The sequence below is a fragment of the Trachurus trachurus genome (genome assembly GCF_905171665.1).
Source record: "Trachurus trachurus genome assembly, chromosome: 16".
In the NCBI taxonomy this organism is placed as follows: domain Eukaryota; kingdom Metazoa; phylum Chordata; class Actinopteri; order Carangiformes; family Carangidae; genus Trachurus; species Trachurus trachurus.
Window position 1 is genome coordinate 16,497,681 of NC_139902.1, and position 19,090 is coordinate 16,516,770.

General features: G+C 39.3%; 4 protein-coding genes across 16 annotated transcripts in view; 1 reads left to right on the forward strand and 3 right to left on the reverse strand.

Moving 5' to 3' along the window:
• Positions 1 to 7,681, forward strand: part of LOC310999352 (uncharacterized protein) — a 33,021-nt gene extending 25,340 nt beyond the window's left edge. For 4 of the 13 annotated variants that reach the window (XM_083989723.1, XM_083989722.1, XM_083989717.1 and 1 more), the window contains 6 exons: positions 338 to 517; positions 3,881 to 4,267; positions 4,833 to 4,955; positions 5,165 to 5,284; positions 5,369 to 5,449; positions 5,841 to 7,680. In XM_083989723.1, the coding sequence (XP_083845849.1) occupies positions 338 to 517; positions 3,881 to 4,267; positions 4,833 to 4,955; positions 5,165 to 5,284; positions 5,369 to 5,449; positions 5,841 to 5,870 (921 nt within the window). In that variant the 3' untranslated portion in view covers positions 5,871 to 7,680. The other 9 variants (XM_083989724.1, XM_083989726.1, XM_083989728.1 and 6 more) reach the window with 8 other exon arrangements.
• A 45-nt stretch (positions 7,682 to 7,726) lies between these two features.
• On the reverse strand, positions 7,727 to 11,355 carry LOC310998665 (casein kinase II subunit beta). Its single transcript, XM_083988825.1, has 7 exons — positions 11,264 to 11,355; positions 10,803 to 10,878; positions 9,934 to 10,036; positions 9,733 to 9,848; positions 9,572 to 9,647; positions 9,273 to 9,462; positions 7,727 to 8,551 (listed from the first exon to the last, which is right to left on the reverse strand). Exons 2-7 carry the CDS (start codon positions 10,872 to 10,874, stop codon positions 8,461 to 8,463), a joined length of 648 nt encoding a protein of 215 aa, XP_083844951.1. The 5' UTR covers positions 10,875 to 10,878; positions 11,264 to 11,355; the 3' UTR covers positions 7,727 to 8,460.
• Positions 11,356 to 11,754: 399 nt separating this feature from the next.
• Positions 11,755 to 13,248, reverse strand: LOC310999451 (allograft inflammatory factor 1-like). The gene is made up of 6 exons (XM_083989883.1): positions 13,202 to 13,248; positions 12,973 to 13,034; positions 12,797 to 12,863; positions 12,654 to 12,695; positions 12,349 to 12,514; positions 11,755 to 12,000 (listed from the first exon to the last, which is right to left on the reverse strand). The coding sequence occupies exons 1-6, from the start codon at positions 13,215 to 13,217 to the stop codon at positions 11,916 to 11,918; spliced, it is 438 nt and encodes a 145-aa protein (XP_083846009.1). The 5' UTR covers positions 13,218 to 13,248; the 3' UTR covers positions 11,755 to 11,915.
• A 1,288-nt stretch (positions 13,249 to 14,536) lies between these two features.
• On the reverse strand, positions 14,537 to 16,856 carry LOC310999729 (uncharacterized protein; the record flags this gene model as incomplete). Its single annotated transcript, XM_083990285.1, has 8 exons — positions 16,734 to 16,856; positions 16,155 to 16,436; positions 15,783 to 16,070; positions 15,422 to 15,706; positions 15,077 to 15,337; positions 14,881 to 14,985; positions 14,754 to 14,779; positions 14,537 to 14,656 (listed from the first exon to the last, which is right to left on the reverse strand). The coding sequence occupies exons 1-8, from the start codon at positions 16,804 to 16,806 to the stop codon at positions 14,537 to 14,539; spliced, it is 1,440 nt and encodes a 479-aa protein (XP_083846411.1). The 5' UTR covers positions 16,807 to 16,856.
• Between the last annotated feature and the right edge of the window lie 2,234 nt (positions 16,857 to 19,090).

Consider the following 19,090-nt stretch of genomic DNA (forward strand, 5'->3'; position numbering starts at 1 on the left):
TTCAAACAATTATCCACTTAATATGATTGTCTAGATTAATTGGTCCTTCTAATTTATGTTTCTTTAGAATCACTAATTAACCTTGCTTCTGCTTATTTATTTAATCAGCAGTAAGTCAACAGAAATTGTGCAGTCAACATAAACTGACTCTTTTTCTCTTTATTCTCCTCTGTTTGTTAATCTCTCCCTCTCTCCCACCTACAAACATATCCTTCATCTTTCCTCTTCACTACATCCTCTTGTCGTTTCCTCGCTCCATTTGTCTCTCTACCAAATTTCCTCTCCTGGCCCCTACCTACACCCCACCACTACGACCGCCACCCTCTCCTCTTTGCAGGACTTTGATAAGCCTCAGGAAGAGCTGATCCGGCATCACGCCAGCATCAGTAAGCTGAAGAAGAACTTCATGGAAGCCGTCCCGGAGCCCAGGCCCAGCGAGTGGGACAAGCGTCTGTCCACACACTCTCCATTCCGCACCCTGGGTATCAACGGTCAGCCTCTGCCCAGCGCAGATGGGGTAAGTCTTCCACAAAACCCACCGGCTGCCAAACACTTGATTTAGCTGAAGTCTGTCAGTTCAGGAATCAGATGAAATTGTGCAAATCAATAAAACTTCACGGTTCAGATTATCAGTTCCTGAGCTGACTTGGTTAAGGCTGGATGTGTTTTCCATGGCTCTGCATCTTCAGAGATGATTGCGCTTGGTTGGAAAACATCACTGCACTAATGTGAACAGTGTGCATGGATTTATAATGGGACAGAAGAACCTGTATTCTTGGTAACATTTTGTGCTTGAGTAATATTTAACATTGAATTGCGGCATTATATTTTATACACACATGGTGGATATATTTAGATAAAAGTGACACAGAGGGGATCAGGCTCTGCTAGTTGTCATTCTTGGTTCTCGGACAGTTTGAGTGTAATGGATTGTGTGTGTGCATGTACAGACCTATTCAAGAATAGCATGTGGTATGTGACACAAGCATGTGAATGGAGAATGCAGTCTGAATAGGGTCTGTACTTGTGTTCTCTTTCTTAAAAGGCTGATGTGGCTGTGGCGGTTTGGGGTCACGTTCCTCAACACTCACTTTAGTTCATGGGACCTGAAGTGAAGGACTCTGAACCCTGACATGTTTGTGTTGCATGACTGACAGAAAGGACCTTGAAAATGTACTGCATGACTCAGAGAGGACCGCTCTGTTGAATATTTGCACGTTCTGATGCTGAGCAGAATTTACTTTACCCCCTCCTCTGTCCTTCTTTCATTATTGACCTTTCTTTTTCTGCATTTAATATGCTTTACTTTGCACACTTTTTTTCTTTTCAAGCTGCTTTCACCTGTTGTTTTCACTGCCTCGGTTGTTTTTCCGTGAAGAGACAAGGCCTCATTCACAGTTGTATCAGCATTTACTTCTCTACTCTACTTAAGTAAATGGTAATAAGAAATCCAGTATGAAAATTATGTAATTGTACTATTACTGGCATCAATAGTTCTCTTGTCATTTAAATGATTACATGACAGTTTTGAAGAGGACCAGAATCACAACCCCTCTGTAGTTGTGCTGTTATTTTTTTAAATGAATAAATGACTGTGCCTTTCAGCAAGACATCAGTTCAATCGTATCATCACTGCTTGGACATAAACCACTTTTAGACTTGGAGATTAACCCCCCCTCCACGTGCATCGTATTGTCAGGATGCATTAGAGTTGTAGTGAAATTAAAGCAAAGCAAAACTGACAACGTAAAGCCTGCAGTGAGGAAAGGGACCAGAGCAAATGTACAAACTCTTTGATAGACGCAGATGAAAATATGGCAGTGGTCAAATATTGTCTGACCAGTTGAGTAGACATTCAGACAGTTTTTACTGCTCAGCCAGTCTGTATTCCTTCTTGACTTTCAGTGAGTGAATGTGAAACTAAGACTGACTAAAGTAAATATTGCAGGGAGCAGCTGAATGGGGTCTGGCTAAAGCTAATGGACTAAAGTAGTCAGGGTAATTAAACTAAGCTGCAGTTGGTTTATAGATTTTACAGGCTTATGAACCTCTAACACAGTTTAATGGTATTTAAAATGCCACACGAGGCATGTGTGTCAGTGTCACATCCTAAATTGAGAGGCCTGTGCTCATTGTGGCTAAACTGACTCAGTTGATCCTACTGCAGTAAAAACTCTAAAATGTTTCGCCTTTTGATCACTACAAGTGTGGATGACTTTCTGTCTTTTCAGTCACGTCACGTTAAGTGTAATGTAGCACATGGAAATACATTTTTTCTTTTTCTTTTTCTTTACAAATGCATGTTAAAATGCATGTGCCAGTAACATTTCCATGCTCTGGACAGAAGACCTTGCTGTCAAACCACATTTCCTGTTAAAATAAACATTTCTGCTATGTTGTTAGATCTAATATCGCCCAGCTCTGGCTCTTTTTTCAATTCAAGTTCAGTTCACTGTTGGTCATTTTGCAGACATTTCAAAATTCCTCCCTCTCATCTCTCTTCCCCCCTCCTCCTCTTCCTCCTCCTCCTCCTCCCTCCCTCCCCCCCTCCCTCAGTTTGTCATCCGCCTACCACGCGGCCCCCTGCTCGACTTCTACTCCAAACGCAGCTGAGGGGCCGTCTCGACTCTGCGGAAACCCCACACAGGTGTGAGTGTGAGCCGTGGAGACCGCACCTAGTCGTCCATCTGCCCATCAACCTCTAACTTTCTCTTCTCCTCCTCCTCTTCCTCTTCTTCTGCTTCCTACTTCCTTCGCCTCCTCTGCAACATCACTGTAGCATTCTTCATCTCTCATCCTCTGCTCCACTTAAGAAGCTGGCTCGTGCTTTTTTTTCTGGCCTCTGAGGAAAAAGACTTTCATTACTTCTATTTCATGCTGCAGCACAATTTCCCTGGTTTCTCCAGTCAGAATCAGACATGTTCCCCAAAGACTACTAAGGACTGAAAATGACAATCCACTACTTTTTGGCATTTTATGTGAAATCTTTTGGATTTTAAAGACACAAACCAGTCCACCAGTATTACCTAAGAACTGACTTTTATCTGTTTTTTTTTATGTGTGACCATATCACTCTGAGCCTGCTTTTTTACACAAATTGAGGTGCATTTATATATTCAGTTGTCTTAGGATATTGTATTTGGGACGTATATATATGGTTTTTCCAGAACACACATGAAGTAAGCACTAGAAAACATTAATCAAAGACTTGGATTTTACTCTGGTTACTGGGAAATAGTCTTTGTCACAGTATATTATTTCCTGTGATAGGAGATCTTGAGGCAGCTTAATTGTAATACCTGTTAACTTCTTTGTCCTTCACCAGTATTTTGCAAGGCAGTGTGTAGCAACTTCAAGAGATTTCTTGTTGCATGAGTTTTTGACAATCAACTTTGACCAAAGAATAAAAGTCATTCCTTATACAGTACCTATGGCTGTTTGTTCCTTTTCAAGGAGCTATATTATGTCATTGAACATTTCAGATGCTCCTATAATTCATCATAAATCATTTTTAAGTCCATGGCTGTACTTCTTGAACCGCGGTTTAAACAAAAGAAGAAAAGAAATGCAGTACACAGCTGAACCTGTATCCAGTATCCATTTTATTTGGTCACCCACTGTAGCATGTGTCATGTGGTAAAGAGTAGATTCGGCCGTTGTGATGCCTGCAATGTGTTTTCTAAAACGACCACTGTGTTCCTATACATGTGTAGTGCCTCACAAGATGGATACTGTGTGTACATCATCTATACAGTTGCATATCTTTAACTTGCATGCGTACATGTTTGTAATCTTTGTATATTCCAGCCTGTTATATTTACACTACACAATACTTCAACTACCAATGATCACATAGTGACTATGTTTTGTCTTTTTTTAGAGTGTGTGCATTAGTTCCCTATGCAATGGTTCAGAGACAAAGGCTGCACATGAGGAAACCAGCAGAAGTTTGGGCTTGTCTGGCACATCCTGGCCCACTGTGTGCCACACGAGTGAGCCTGATAGTGTCGAAGCCAACGATGCTCCCATTGAGGAATCATGCGATCGAGACGAGGTTGTAGTTTTTGAGACCTCCTTGGTGCCCATCGTGGAGGTGGAGATGGCGCAGCTGCCTCCCTCCCTCGAACCCCGCTGTAAAGCTTTAGATGAGCTCCAGGAGGAAGAAGGATCATATCCCGGAGCGTCGGAGTGCTCTGGGAGGATAGTCGGATCTTCCCCGGCCTCCTATTTCAGGAGCAATGGTCCCCAGGTCATACGCTGCTTCCAGGTAGCCCGCTGACTCCCTTTAGGGTCGATGCTGATTCTGTCTCTGCTTGGCCTCTGTATCATTTCAAGTCTGCCACACTTGCTCACTCCTCTGCAGCACCGTTAAATCAACCTTAAATCTGTAAAAGGGAGTTATTAGCCTGGTCGTCATAGTCAAATATAACTCTGGTTGTTGCAGATGTGTTGCAGATGTGTTGCACAGCGGTGTGCTAAGTTCTCAACTATGGTGATGGGTCGTTTTAACACTAGCATATTCTTCTCTGCCACAAAAGTGTTTCTGAGGTACTGACTTTACTTTCATCATCTTTCCAACTCACTTATGGCTTGAAATTGCCCTTTCCCTTCTGTAATAGCTGGTGGCGGGAAGGGGATTAACAAGGTTGTTGCTTCCAAAACAAATCTTAATTGGAACAAATTTGGTGAGAAGAAAGAGCTGTTGCTGTGAAAATCGATCCACACAGCAAAAGGCTTAGGAGGGAATGCATGGTGTGAAAATGAAATGGTTGCCATGAGATTCGAGGTGTCTGGTCAAACAGCCACTCATGGGGCTATGCTCCCATCCACAGCCCCCTCTGGTGCAGACCCAGACAGTAACCATCACAGCTGTCTCCAACTCCTTACCCACTGGCATCTCCACCACCGAAGTTCCTATCGTGCCGACCAAGACCTTCACCTATGAGTCTTCAAAGGTAGGAGCCCCAGCACCTGCTCAGCCCAGATCTGGCTTTATTGCATAGATGGCCGCACAAGCTGACCATGAGCAGTTCTGGGAGGACCAGACCAGGGGCTCCAAAGATGAGCATGAGCCAGCACAGCCCCTTCCCCTGGCTGACACTCAGGGTCACAAAATCTAAGGCAATCATTAAATCTGCCTTTCCTTTGGTTTTGCTCTCCTTAGGTGACAGTTGATGGGACGGACGAGGACAAAGATGGCACAACTACGTCCAGCTCTAAGACCGTAACCTCGGAGACCACAAGTGGCACCTCAGTCACAACCACTACCACTCACATCTCAAAGGTCAGCAGGAAAAATCCTGCTTTCACTATGTCAGTTTTATATTTAATTTTATTTGGCTCATATTTTTTTCCTTCCCTCTACCAGGTTGTGAAAAGTGGATCTTCAGAGACTCGTGTGGAGAAGAGGATCGTCATCACTGCAGATTCGGACATTGACCAAGAGAAGGTACAAAACATCAGCCCATGACACACAACATTACTGGACATTCAGTCCTTGGTGGTAGCTTTTTGTTGTGAAATATAAAGCTAGGGTGAGAAGAACGTTGTCTTAGCTTATCATAACTAAAACATTAGCCTTTCCAGAAGTTTAAAAAAAATCTCATAACATGACAGCTTCTGGCTGATTGGAGGTCTTGTGCCAGACTATTTCTTGGCCAAGAGCAGTGACTTTCCGGTTGTTATACTAAACTAAGATATGCTAAGCTGCTAGCTGTAGCATCATATTTCAAGGACATAGGCCTATATCTCTTAGCAAAAATGTGTATTTCCAAAAGTGTCTTACCTATGATAATGACTGATTTAAGCAAATACAATACAACATAATGTCTGTCTTGCAGGAGAAACATGGCGGAGCATCAGCATTGTAACTGAACCACCACCTTGGTTTATTCCTTTGACTCTCCATCTCCGACATCAACTTTATCAGAGCGCAGCGATCAACACACACTGACCAGCTCTATCTACACAGACATATCCAAAAAGAAATATCTCAAATCTGCACCAACAGTCACTAAGTAGACTAAATCTTAGATCTACATTTAATTTAATTTTTTGTTTTTTGTTTTTTTCAGTTGAGCTGTTCATTGTAGGTAGAGGAGGGCTGCACAGATCTCACGTTTGGATTAATGCTTATCTCATTCTGGTTTTTCAAAAAAGCTTAGCAGATACATTTTTATTTGGTTAAAAAAACAGCATTTTTCTGTTGAGTGATCTCAGTTATGTTTGCTTTTAAATGCTTTTATTTTCCTAGTGGTTTTTACATTGTTAATTTTATACAAATGCACTGTTTCCATTCTAGTTTAGACACCATTATCAGCATTCATTCCCTTGGTGCTGCTAGGGGAACGTTAAGACTACATTCAAGGGAACGCTTATTTTTGTTGTTGTTTACTTGTCTATTTAATTCAGGAGAGACATTTTTTTATATGACATACCTCACATCAATATGTGGACAAAGATATTCTGTGCTCAAATTTGGACAGTTTGTTTGGCTTTGTTCACTGCTCAGGTACAAAAACAAAGAAAAAAAAACGAAATCTTTTTCTTCCCCAACCAGCCAAGAACCGGTAGCCTACACATTATTGTAAAGTTTGAATTAAAAATGGATCTATTTTGAAATATCCCTCTATTTTATAGAAGTAATGCTTTTATAGTGTTTGTACAAAATGAGGTTTTTAAGTTATTCATATCCATCTGCTCATGAAATTGTAGGTTACCATTGTGCTGTGAACTGAATTTCAAGGTCTCTCTTTAAGACCTCTTTACCTGTCTTGCCTGACACCCTGAATCATTCTTACTCGTTTCCTCTTGTAGTCCACCAAGTTTATCGAACCTTTCAAAATTTACATACGACAATGGAGTGCTTCCTTCAGCCCTGTGTTTTATTCAGTAGAATAGAAGCCATATTTGCTTTGAATATATTTGGTTGATAAAGTGTTTTACAAGCTTTGGTCTGTTTATCTCAGGTTTTGATATTGTTTTTAAGACTACAGATCTCCGTATGATTGTATGAGGAATGTCCATATATGTATATTCATCCCTACTTTTAATGTACATTTATGTTCAGCCAAGTGGTCAATTCATGTAAAAGCTTGTCGGTCACAGTAACCACACGTGCAAGAGGTGAAGGCAGCTGTCTCAGTATATGTGGCTTTTCTCTCATAGGAGCACAAGTTGTCTTTTTTACATGTACTACTATACAGTAATTTATTTGTAAAGTAGGAAATGTTTCATATGATTTGATGTATTGTGATGTTTCAACACAAGCTGGTTTCCAGGTTTCCACTAAAGATGTCACAATGTTAAATATTGCATTCATTATCAACCAAGTTTGTAAAGCCTTTTTACCATTTAGTCTAAGTAGATTGCTTTCTCACTTGCTGTTTTCTTGTACCTTTCCATAGAGAAGAAAATATATTGCCCCTTTTAGATAGCATGATTGTTAGCAAACTCTTTTACCTGGAAAGAAACCATTGGTAATGTAGCTACATGAATGACAACAGCAAACTCTCCTGGAAGAAAATGTAGAATTTCACATGAAGAAAAATAGTTTTTAGACAATTGAAAATATTGTTGCTTTGTGACTTATCCCTGTCTTTTTATATAAAAAAAATAAAATATGCATTATTTTGCATTTTGGCGGGCAGTGTGTGTGTGAAACATACGTGAGTGAGATCTTAGTAAGAAATAAATATTCATTCACTTATTTCATATTGGACGTTGCTGCATGTTCAATCAACATCAAACGCTTGAGGGTGACAGAGTGTCTCGGTTGCAATACCATAATGTAAACAAGATGAAACTTCAAATATGTGATTATCAGGAAATTATTGTTACAGTTGATGCAACAGTCAAGCACAAACAAACCACTGGATTTAAAGGAAACTTAACAGTGAAAATAAAACAGATATCAAGCGTAGTTCCATTTTAAAGATGAGGACTTTCTGATGCGAATTCGGTATTAACCATTTCTTAGAAAAAGCACCTCATCACGTTTAGAAATATTGCTCTCTTTTTTCAAATAAAATCCATTTTAACAGAATAAAATCATATGCACATTCCAACATTCATTCTGCAGCACAAGTTAATATGATTTGATGCAATTTAGTGTTAACTTTCATAAGTGTCAACTAACTGTCCGCAGCTGGTGGCAAGATTTCCTGTTACATTCAATCACGTGCAATTGAGCCACAACACAGACTAGCCTTCATTAAAGCCACGTTTCTGTTTAAGAGAAACAACCCCAGAATATAAAACAGATGAACTGACATCAATTAAGGATCAATCAGGAGACTGATCTTAGGGGAAAAAATAACTAACTTGCTCAACAGTGTTTTGCTAAATGAGAAATAATGATCAAACTGTACAGGCATTTATTGGGCATATATAATGATCCATTGCTTCAAACAAGTAGTAAATGACAAAGTCTTTGAGTCCACCATCTTGTCAAAGAAAGTTCTAGCGAATTGTCTTGACTGGACTCTTGAAACTTGATGCAGCCTGAAGTTGAAGTTGATAAGCCATGGGATGAATCTTGAAACCATATAGCCTAAAATAAAAAATAAAAAATATGATCATCCTCTTGGATAGAAAGACATTTCTTCTATTGATTAATATGTTTTATACTATTGTCAAAACAAAACAGCCTTAAAAAATTGTAGTATTTATGGTTTAAATGATTTAAGAAAGAGTTAAAGCAGAAGTGAGTGATATATTTGTGTTAATATAAGTCTTAAATAGTTATATCTTCCGATAGCAATCACTTACATAGAGTGTTTGGACTGAAACACGGGTCTCTCAGTCCCTCTGCTCTGCTCTGCTCTGAGCCGAAAAGAAAACATTTATCGTATCCTACAGTTTTTATCCAATGAGGAGAGTGAACGGCATGCAGGGCTGTGTGTGCAGCCAAGGAACGCCGTGAATGTGGTGACGTAGCGACGAGGACTGTTATGGTGCGTTCAAGGAAACTCGTATTTTTCCGACCGTGAAGTGGTACCAGTTCGATCTGGTACGAGTTCACCGGTCGGAAGTTACGAGTGGCCGTTATTATAGTGACTTTCACCGGTAAAACAGGTCGGAAAAACACGAGTGGGTTGCCTGGAACGCTACAAAGTCGTAAGTTGTGACTTGAAGCTGTAATTTACGATTTCAAAAGCCTGCCTGGAACGCAGCATTAGCGAAAACGACCGGATCACTCACTTCTGCTTTAATTTAGCATATGTCAAATCCCAGCTTTTCTGTACTTGGCATTTTTGTCAAAACAAACAAACCTTGGCACGAACTGGTTGGCTGGTCGCTTTGGACGATACTCTGGGTGCACCATGAACAACATGTGGGGGAAGCCTGTACCAAAATAGGCTCCATCTGTATGGTGGTGTCTGGAGGATTTAGGGGTGTAAACATCCATGCACTTTGGGCAATAAAGCTTCACCATAGCTTCTCCTGGGATGTCTGACAAACCTATGACAGTCAGGAGATGAATGGCGAAAGAGTCTTTATAGCCACAAACAACATCACTTGTACAGTGGGTTCTTGTGTTTAATGTGAAGACAGGAAAAGTCAGACTTACCAATAGGAAGCATTGGCTGATTCTCACAATAGACTCTGGGGCAATAGCCAAAATCCCCTTGTTGATACTTTTCCAACTACAGAAAAAAGCAATTTTAGAAATCACAGCCACGTCTCCTCAAGTTGCATGTAAGAATTTGAAGCCATTAAGTAACAGCCTACCATCTGTGCAATGCCTCTGTTTGTGAGGATGTAACGTGCATGTATGAGCCCGTAGAGCATCTCCGCTGCCTGCTCTATCAGGTCACTCTGGTTCGGGTTATCCTCGAGCTCCTCATCTGTCAATTAAAAGCAGCACAATCAGTTATAATCACTGATACTTAATTGTTTCACCTCATGTGTCTACTCTCTTAATAGTCTCACCTGGCTCCAGGTCGAGAATCATGTCCAGGGCCTGGCGATAGTGAGGCACCTGTTCATTTAAACCTGTCAGGTTAAATTTGTCCTGTATGTAATCCTCATCAACCTGTTACACAGCAAGAGAAGACAATGAATGGCAATTAATTGCATTAATGAATTACTGTTGCAACAGCAGATGGCACCCCCACACCAATGTTGCTGCCTTACGCAAGACTTTAACAGGATTACTTAGATGCTACCAATGTAGAAGGCAAGGAGTTAAAATTAGAGTTGCAGTTACACACTGATGCCAACATAGACAGCACTATTTCTAGATGTATAAAGATGGACTTGGATATAGTATACACCCACAAGGCTGCAAGCAAAGATGCAGTTTATTTCCTCAGTTAATCACTTTGTGTATAAAATGTCAGATCATGTAAAATTGTAAAATGTATCCCTTGAAACCCCAAAGGAGAAAATGTATGAAAAGGTTAGTGAGACAAATTTATCTCTCTTTATTAAGTGACAAAAATGAATGAAACACTTATGCTGCCTTCTGTCAAATAATAATTTCATGAGCTAGTGTCAAACAGGTCAATTAGCACTGTAAATCCCTCTATTTGAGAGTAACACTTTTGACATTAAGTGATTGCTAGATTATCAAAATGGTTTGCCAGTAAACCTCCTATCCAGTTACTTATTGCTGCATCAGTATGCACCCATAATATACTATAAAAGATATGATGTAGCGGCGATGTGTATAAATAGGTTTGTGTTGGCTGAGCTGGCTGCAGGGTGTTGTTGAGCGGTCCGACTGCCTGTGCCTGTGCATTGCAACACCCACTTCTTAAATCTCCGTTTTAAAAAGGAAAATAATCCAGGAGACGAACCTCACAGAAGAACTCATTCCCCCTCAGTCCACAGAACCAGGATATCCAGGACACCTCCTCTGAGCTGCTCATCCTCCTGGCGAACCAAAACAGACTCAGGACCAGGACTCATTTCACAGCCTCACTGCTACAGGCTAACAGCTCAACGCCGGCAGATCAAAGTCTGTCGATGTAAACACTAAACATGTAACACTTTGTTGCACCGTATACACAACAATCACACGATATCATTTCTGATATATCTAACAAAAATTATATTTTTATTGTATAGTAATCTTCAGTTAGCCCTCTGAGGTTGCGTCTCTAACCTGCTACCTCCGCTAGCCCGTGGTTTAGCTGCTGCTGGTTCGCCTGAGCACGTTTAACATAGCGTGCAAAATATTTACTGTAACTGCGACCTGTATTTAGAAGTACTGCCTTTTCGTGTTTATTACAGTTTGACGAAAATCATTTTTACTCACCCTCGTTAATATTAGTTAACACATTAACTTGCGGGCTTTGCTGGTTTGTCCTCTCTTCCTGGGTGACAAATAGGGTTTCCGGTATATCTAGGGTTTTCAAAATAAAGTCACTCACTATGTGACCATAGACTGTATGTGGCGCATAAGGAAATACTGTATGTCAGTATGATTCATTTATTAATATACCCATTTTAGAAATACTTATCGTCTGCCTAGTCACGTAATTTATTTCAAATAAAAGCTTCAACGATAGACGATGTCAGATTGTTTAGCTATATTAATGTATTTAAAATAGCCTATATTTTTTATATGATCTTATGTTCTAATCCCCACCAAGATAAAACATTAAGAGGCAACCAAGCAGCATGACACAAGAGTCTATACTAATAAGTTGCAGACCCTTACAAAGAAGTAAACTGGCTATAATGTGAGAGATGTGAACAGCAGTTAAGGGCCAATGGACACATATTTTTTGTAGATTCCATTATTTAATTAAAACAAAATACACAAAAGATAGGCTATTGATTTTACGTCCTTCTAGTATGAATTTGAAAGCAGTTAGATGAGTGATGATTTTTAGGTCTGAAAAAAACAAAAAACAAAAAAGAAAACACAATAACATTCATTCCAAAGTCTCAGGACGGACAGCTCCTCAGGGCAGGTCTGAGAAAGTTTTGCGACTTGGTGGTCCAACCTCTTTCTCCTGTTCCTTTCCCTTGCCTTCAAACATCAAGATCCTGAGCAGAAGAAAATTATGTCAGTTGGTTTGCATGGCTTTATTGTAAAGCTTTAGACAGATTTAGACAATAGGCTACCTTAGATAGCAGGTATAGCCTATTTTTCACATCAAACCAATGTTTTGGTATCTTTTTTCTTTTTTTCTTTTTTTGTATCAATGTAATTTGATCATATGAATTTAGGCCACATAAACAGAGGCTTCATGCAAATCTATAAATTCTCAAAATCCAGCACCTACTTTTTTGTATCAATTTTGGGGCTTAATCTCCCATTAACCCTAATCCTCCTGTGACCCAACTTTGAGTCTCCACCCACTGTCTGAATTACCCAGTATTTCATATACTCACAGTTTTAGTATTGCATTTCTTTTTCCCAGCATCATATTCAGGAAGTCATTGTAGCTGATTGTATCTTTCGATGTCTCTCCAACCACCTCTGACATCATCTTTTTCAGCTCTAAGTGAGTCTTGGCCAAGTTGAGTTTCTCCAGCATTCGTTTTAATCCCATCAGATCTATAAAATTGAGGATTCACACAATATGAATAAATAAAAATGTGCTCATATCTGTAACCAGTGAACACAGTTGTGAGTCACTGCTGAAAGCAACCGTTGCTAAAAATATTTCAGGGCGGTAAAACTGGTGCAGCTTTACCTATTTCTCCTTTGTCATTCAGATCAAACTCCACATACTGTTCTGCAATACAAACAAATATAATCACATTCAAAAAATTATGACAGTGCAATAAACAATAACGCAATTCACTGAGGACTGATTGAACGCCCTTTGATATTTACTTTTAAACATTTCAAGCTTTGAGGCAAGGTCTTCCTCTTCTGCATACTGGGGATCTGAGAGAAAAGCCTAGAAGAGTGATAAATACACACACACACAAAGATATTCACACATATTCTTACTATGATATCACACTGGAGACATTGCCTACAAAGATATCATTTGTAGTTCATCATACCTCATTGATAGAGTTTAGTTTGTCATCCTGTTGAGTCTTGAGAAGACCATATGCTTTTCCACCTGTAAGAGACCAACAACTTATTCACAGAAGTCTTACAAATTATCTAATAAAAATATATACAAACTGACATTTCAAGTAGTAGTAGTACAAGTAGTAAGCTGACTCTGAGATAATATTTAAATAGTAAAATGACAAAGAGACATGGCAGAAAATTTGTCAAACTGACCTTGAGCACTGTCCATTTCTGTGCACAGCGCTGAGAGACTGTGAAAACTGCACTGAGAGTGTGAAAGGTTATGTAGCCGATTCTATAAATTGAGCCAGAAGAGGAAGTGAAGTGTCAAAGTTTCAGTTTGCACTAGTGAAGTTACTTTGTACTGTTTAAGGTTGCAGCAAACAGGGTCAACAAGAGGATGTAAAACGTAATAAATACAGTTAGTCTGACTGTGTAATGGTCACGTTTCAAATGTATAAGCTGTCACAGACAGTATATGTGAAAAAGAGGTGCAGTTGTGTTGCTAGATGAAGTGAAGTTGTGTTTAAAGGAGGAAGAATGATGCAGCAAGGAGTGTTTTACAAACACATGGAAATACACATTTCTCTGCAGAATTTACTTGCTTATGAAGCACGTTTCAAGTTGTTTTTTATTGTTCAAGTTAGTTTCACTGTGAGGTGAAGTTCTCCTTTTTTATTTACACTCATGCATCATGAAAGCAGCCCAGAACAAGTCAGTTGTGCTGACCACTGAGTAATCGTGGTTTATAACTCTTTCACTTTCTCTGCTCATATTTAATCATGCGTTAGCCCAGTAAACAACCTGACAAAAGCATGTGTTGTCATGGTGCATGATATTATGTTTTATTAATTAAAGGTGGCCTTATTAGCCTCACAAGCACATGGAAAGAATACATTGTAATCTGTTTTTTTTTTTTTCAAGATTACATTTCTGTGCAATATAGAAAATTCAACATGTGCAGACAAAAAAAAATGTGGAAAATACTAACTTTTTGTGTCCAACCGCTAAGAGGAAATACCCATTTTTATCCACAGCGTGTTAGTAGTTCTTTCGACAGCTGAACCACATTGGGTGAAAGGTCAGATCAGACTGATGTATCAAATTAATAGGGCCAAAAGATTTCTACCCATTAATATTTAAACATTTTTATGTCTATTACTTTTACGCATGTATTGTCTTTATGGAAGTAAATCTGCAGTGTGGTGATGTGTAAATTTTGTAATAAGTGCACTGATGCTCCACAGTCTGCTCTTCAGTTCCTCTTCACCCCAGGCCATGTTTTTCCCTTTATTTCCCAAGACCAGCCATTCTCCCTTTGTCCACCAGATGTCCCCAAACTTTCTTCTACTGTTGTATATCCACCTACTCACCATCTTAACCGCTGCTTGTTGACTAACAGTGTCTTTATCTGTATTTTGAGTTTTGAGATTGAGTTGAATTCATATCTACAGGAAGATAAGTGACCATAGACACTGAACAAAGGTTTTTCCAAAACATATTTTTGATTTATTGGTGTTTGCTAAATGACTTCTGGTTGAAATGGCTCTAGTTTACAGCTTGTAATAAATCATAGAAACTGTCAGTGGTGGTGGTGGTTGCTTCTCTGTTAAATTGTTGTGGTGGTTCCATGTCATCTCCAACCTCAATGGTTTCATAAACAGGAGTCTGTAACAAACCAATTGCAGAAGAGAACCATGATTATTGTATTACAAAATAATATATAAAAAGGTGTTTTCAGCACCATTATCTTTTAGTGCCTTACCATTCCAATACTTGTCTGTTCATTTGCTGAAAACAACAAGTAAAAATGTCAGTGATTCAGATAACATTTCACTTACATCACATTATGTTGTAACTGCAGTTTTGATATGATGTGCTATAATCAGTACCTGCATCCCTGTTCTGCTTCCTCTTCATCCATATGTAGAGAACTCCAGCAGCTGCACACATCAGGAGACCCAGAGGCAGAACTAACCACGCAAGTGTTTGCAAAGCTTGGGGGACATTGAATAATTATCATTTTATCACTTTTGTCTTATCTGTGGGTTTTATTCAATTGAACAAGTAAGCATGATGCATACTTACAGTTAACAGGGCTCCACCTCTTTGATGCCATCACAGCCCCCTCCCTCTGCACAGAGCAGGATATTCCTTCTGATCCCTTCGAACCATCTGGGAGAACCAGCTTGTTGAGGAGACTGTTGTTGACATTCATTGAACCGCTCTGCCAGCTGTTTTGGCCACTTCCAGACCAAGTTAAATTGAAGTCATCGTCACATTGTTCAGGGCAGGTAAGCACACAAGTCAAGGTGAGATTTTCTCCTCCTGGACCGTACTGTGGAGTAACTGCAAAGACAAACATGAGGCATGAGAAGATGTTTTAACAGCAGGAGCACAGTGCTGCAATTTTGAGTGAGTTTGAGCACTCACCATTGAGGATGTGCAGTCTAACTTTGCTGAACACATTTTTCTCATTAGCGGACTCTGAACAGCGGTAGTCCCCTGCATCCAGAGCACTCACTGTCCAAATGGACAGCGATGAATCTTCATTAACAGGAAACACCACTGACTGGGTCTTTTTGGGCGAGCTTCCATCTGACGGTGGTTTTCCACCCACAGTCCACGTCACACTGCCGCTGACACCAAAAGAGGATGCATTGCTGCAAGAGAGTGAAACTGACTCACCCACAGCTGCAAAAACTTCCTCTATACCATCTAGGGCAAAAGGAGAAGTGGTTAAACTTTAAAGGTGTTAAACTAAATTTCTCTAGGAATTATCACACAGTAGTACCTGTCAGTGTTGTCGTATGAATGACGGTGGCTTGAACCTTATCATCCTGTGTCAGTTGGCACTTCCATTTTCTGTGATGGTCTGTTGGTTTTTTATTGAAAATCAATTTAGAGAAGCATTCAGAGGGGTTTTTAAAGTCAAACCTTTTTCCAGTTATCGGTGTGTTATCCTCAGTACTCCACTTGATATGTATCCCCACTGTGTTGTAACAGGGAAAGGCTCCACTATATCTATTGAGGTAACAGTGAAGTTCTGTTTTGCCATTCTTTGGATCCTTTGTCTCAACAACTGGTGAATGAAAAAAAAACATCATGTGACTGCTGTGATATTTCTACTAACTTACTTGTTGATGTGGCAGGACAACTCACTTACGTTCAAGTTTCAACACTGAAACACTTGAATTGAGTGCTCCAGTGGCACATGTGTAAAGGTGAGCATCATCGAGAACAGGCTGTTTAATCTCCAGAGAGCAGTCTGGCAGCAGGCTGAGGCGGGAGGTGTGTGGAGCTGCCACTCTTCCAGCCTTCACTACCTGATCTGTGAAGCCATGATATCCAGTCATGTTCCAGGTTATAGAAGAGCAGGATCCAATAGAGGGGACGGCACATGGCAAAGTAATGCTGTCTCTAGGTGAAGCAAATATCACCAGACGCTCTGTTGAAGGAGGTGATGAGAAAGCATTTAATTTATTTTCAAAGTTTCAAAAACAAAACAAACCCTTTACCATACGGAGCAATGCAGATGCAATTTGTAACCTCATGTAGTAATAGTTTCTTGTATTGTTCAAGTTTATGTGGATAGTTTATTTTAAAAAAGACAAAGTGTATCAGTTCAAAACAATTTCAGTCAATCCTTTTCAGTAACTAAATCATTACTTTATTTCTTCAGAGTCCTAAAATAAACAGATTAACAAGAGAAGACTTCTTTTTCTATTATTGTTGTCATAATTACCAGAATACTGAGCTCCAGCTGTTGCCACTATAAGAGAAAAGACACAGAGTCCCAGCAGTGAAAAAGTAACCATCCTTGTCTTCTTTGTGCTTGAAGATTTTCTTGCTTATTGCAAAACCTTGTCACAGCGGAAGTTTTCAGAAAGTCATCTCAGGAAATGAGATTGAGACAACTCATTTTTAATTTTAGACCAGCCCCTTGAAGGGCATGTAGTTCAGTACTAAACTACACAACTTTGAGTGTCATGTGCTCTGGCTGTTTTTGGTGTAATATTTTTACATTTGTCAGGCATTCAAGCAAATCTTTGCAGTTACCTTATGTTATTACTCTCATGTATTATCAGATGATGGTGAAAATGCAAATACTGCCTCCAGGATAAGAAATCATTACAAAAAAAAACAAAAAAACATTTTCTATGAAAGGGAGTTTGTTACTTTTTGGTGACATGTCCAGTGTTTGTCCACTAGGTGGTGCTGTCAGGCTGTGTCACAGATGTTCTTGTTGCAACATAACTAGTATTTGACCATGTTTCATTTCATAGTAAACTGTGCAAACTCCAGCTTTTGATTTGCCCTTTGCTCTCTATTTTAATTTGATCACCTGCTTCACCATTCTTGTAATTTCCCTTCTACATGCACATAATTGTGTGAGTAGGGCCGGACCAGACAGCACATAGGTGACAGATTCACCAGGATTTTATCTAACAATCAGTGCTATGCACCCATGTACAGGTTATTTTAATCGTGATCCTAACTACAGACCAACAGACGAAGTATTGATGATAAATATGCATGTTAAGGTTCTCTTTTTGATATATTGTTTAAAAAAAATAATTAATTTGCACATACTGTACATGTTTAGTCAACAAGTAAACAATACACCCTCTGCAAGTTCAGAGACCAGTCCCTTGTCTTGGTCAAACACATAGACAGAATGAATTATATTATTATTTTTAGTGCAATAGAGAACTGAAATTAAGTGGACACAAAAAAAGAGATTTGAACATACAAACTTTTTGTGTCCACCCACTACATGACACAGGAAATAACACATTTTCATCCACAGCGTGTTAGTTCTTTCGACAGCCAAACCAGAATGCAGATGATACATTTTTTTATGTCTAAATTTACTATTAGGCATGCATTGCTTTTGTAGAAGTAAGTCTGGCAAGGCAATTTTATTTGTATAGCCCATTTTTTACAAACAGTTTGTCTCAAAAGGCTTTACATGGCATCATACTGTAACAACATCCTCTGCCCTAGAGGAATAAATCTTGTTTTTCTCTTACCAGCAGAAAATGCCTGTCTTTGATTATGGGGACACCTTGTATATGCATGCCTCTTCCTCCATTCTGAGGCCTCTTGATGTAGTCGTGTTTCACAGTGCTTTACGTTTTATTACAGGCGGTGTGTTCTTCACCCATCACTGTGTCTTGTATGAAAGAGTGGGTTGGTCTTCTCTCACTTCGTAGAGAGCAACATTGCTTCTTGTTCATTTATAAAGCATTGATCTGGAAGCTCCCAACCTACTTGATGTCCCTGTTGCACTTCAGCACATGGCAAAGTAATAATGTCTCTAGGTGAGGCAAATATCACAAAGATCTGTTGAATGAGGCAATGAAGAAGCATTAGCGAAAACGACCGGATCACTCACTTCTGCTTTAATGTCACAATTAAGTACTTTTAAAAAACAGACGAAGCAATTCAGAACTACAGACAGAGCTGAAAATAGAAGTACAGGAAATTGGTACCTTTAACACATATTTTTTGTTCTAGTTTATGGCTTGTTTATTTAAAAAAAAAAAAAAAAATTTCAGTATCAGTTCAAAACAATTTTACAGTGAATGCTTTTCAGTACCCAATTCAATACTTGATTTGTTACGTTAGATCCTAAAATAAACACAAAGCTGCCAGGGGGGGCACCAAGATATAGAAATATTTAGCTGCAAGATCAATATTGCATGCATGCATCTCATAAGGAACTAATTTTTCTATTATTGTTGTCATAATTTCCAGCAGACTGAGCTCCTGCTGCTATAATAGAAAGGAGAGAGAGTCCCAGCAGTGAAAAAGTAACGATCCTTCTCTCTTTTCTGCTTGAAGATTTTCTTGCTGATTGCAAAACCTTTTTACAGCAGAGGTGAAAGTCATCTCAGGAAATTACATCGAGCCAACTCATTTTTCATTTTAGATCAGCCCCTCGAAAGAACCAGCAGTGTTCATGTAGTTCACTGCTTTGAATGTCATTTGCTCTGGCTGTTGTGTTTTTGGTGTAATATTTTTTTTTTTTGTCAGGTGTTCAAGCTAATTTTTGCAGTTATCCCCTATTATCATTCTCATCAATTATTAGATGATGGT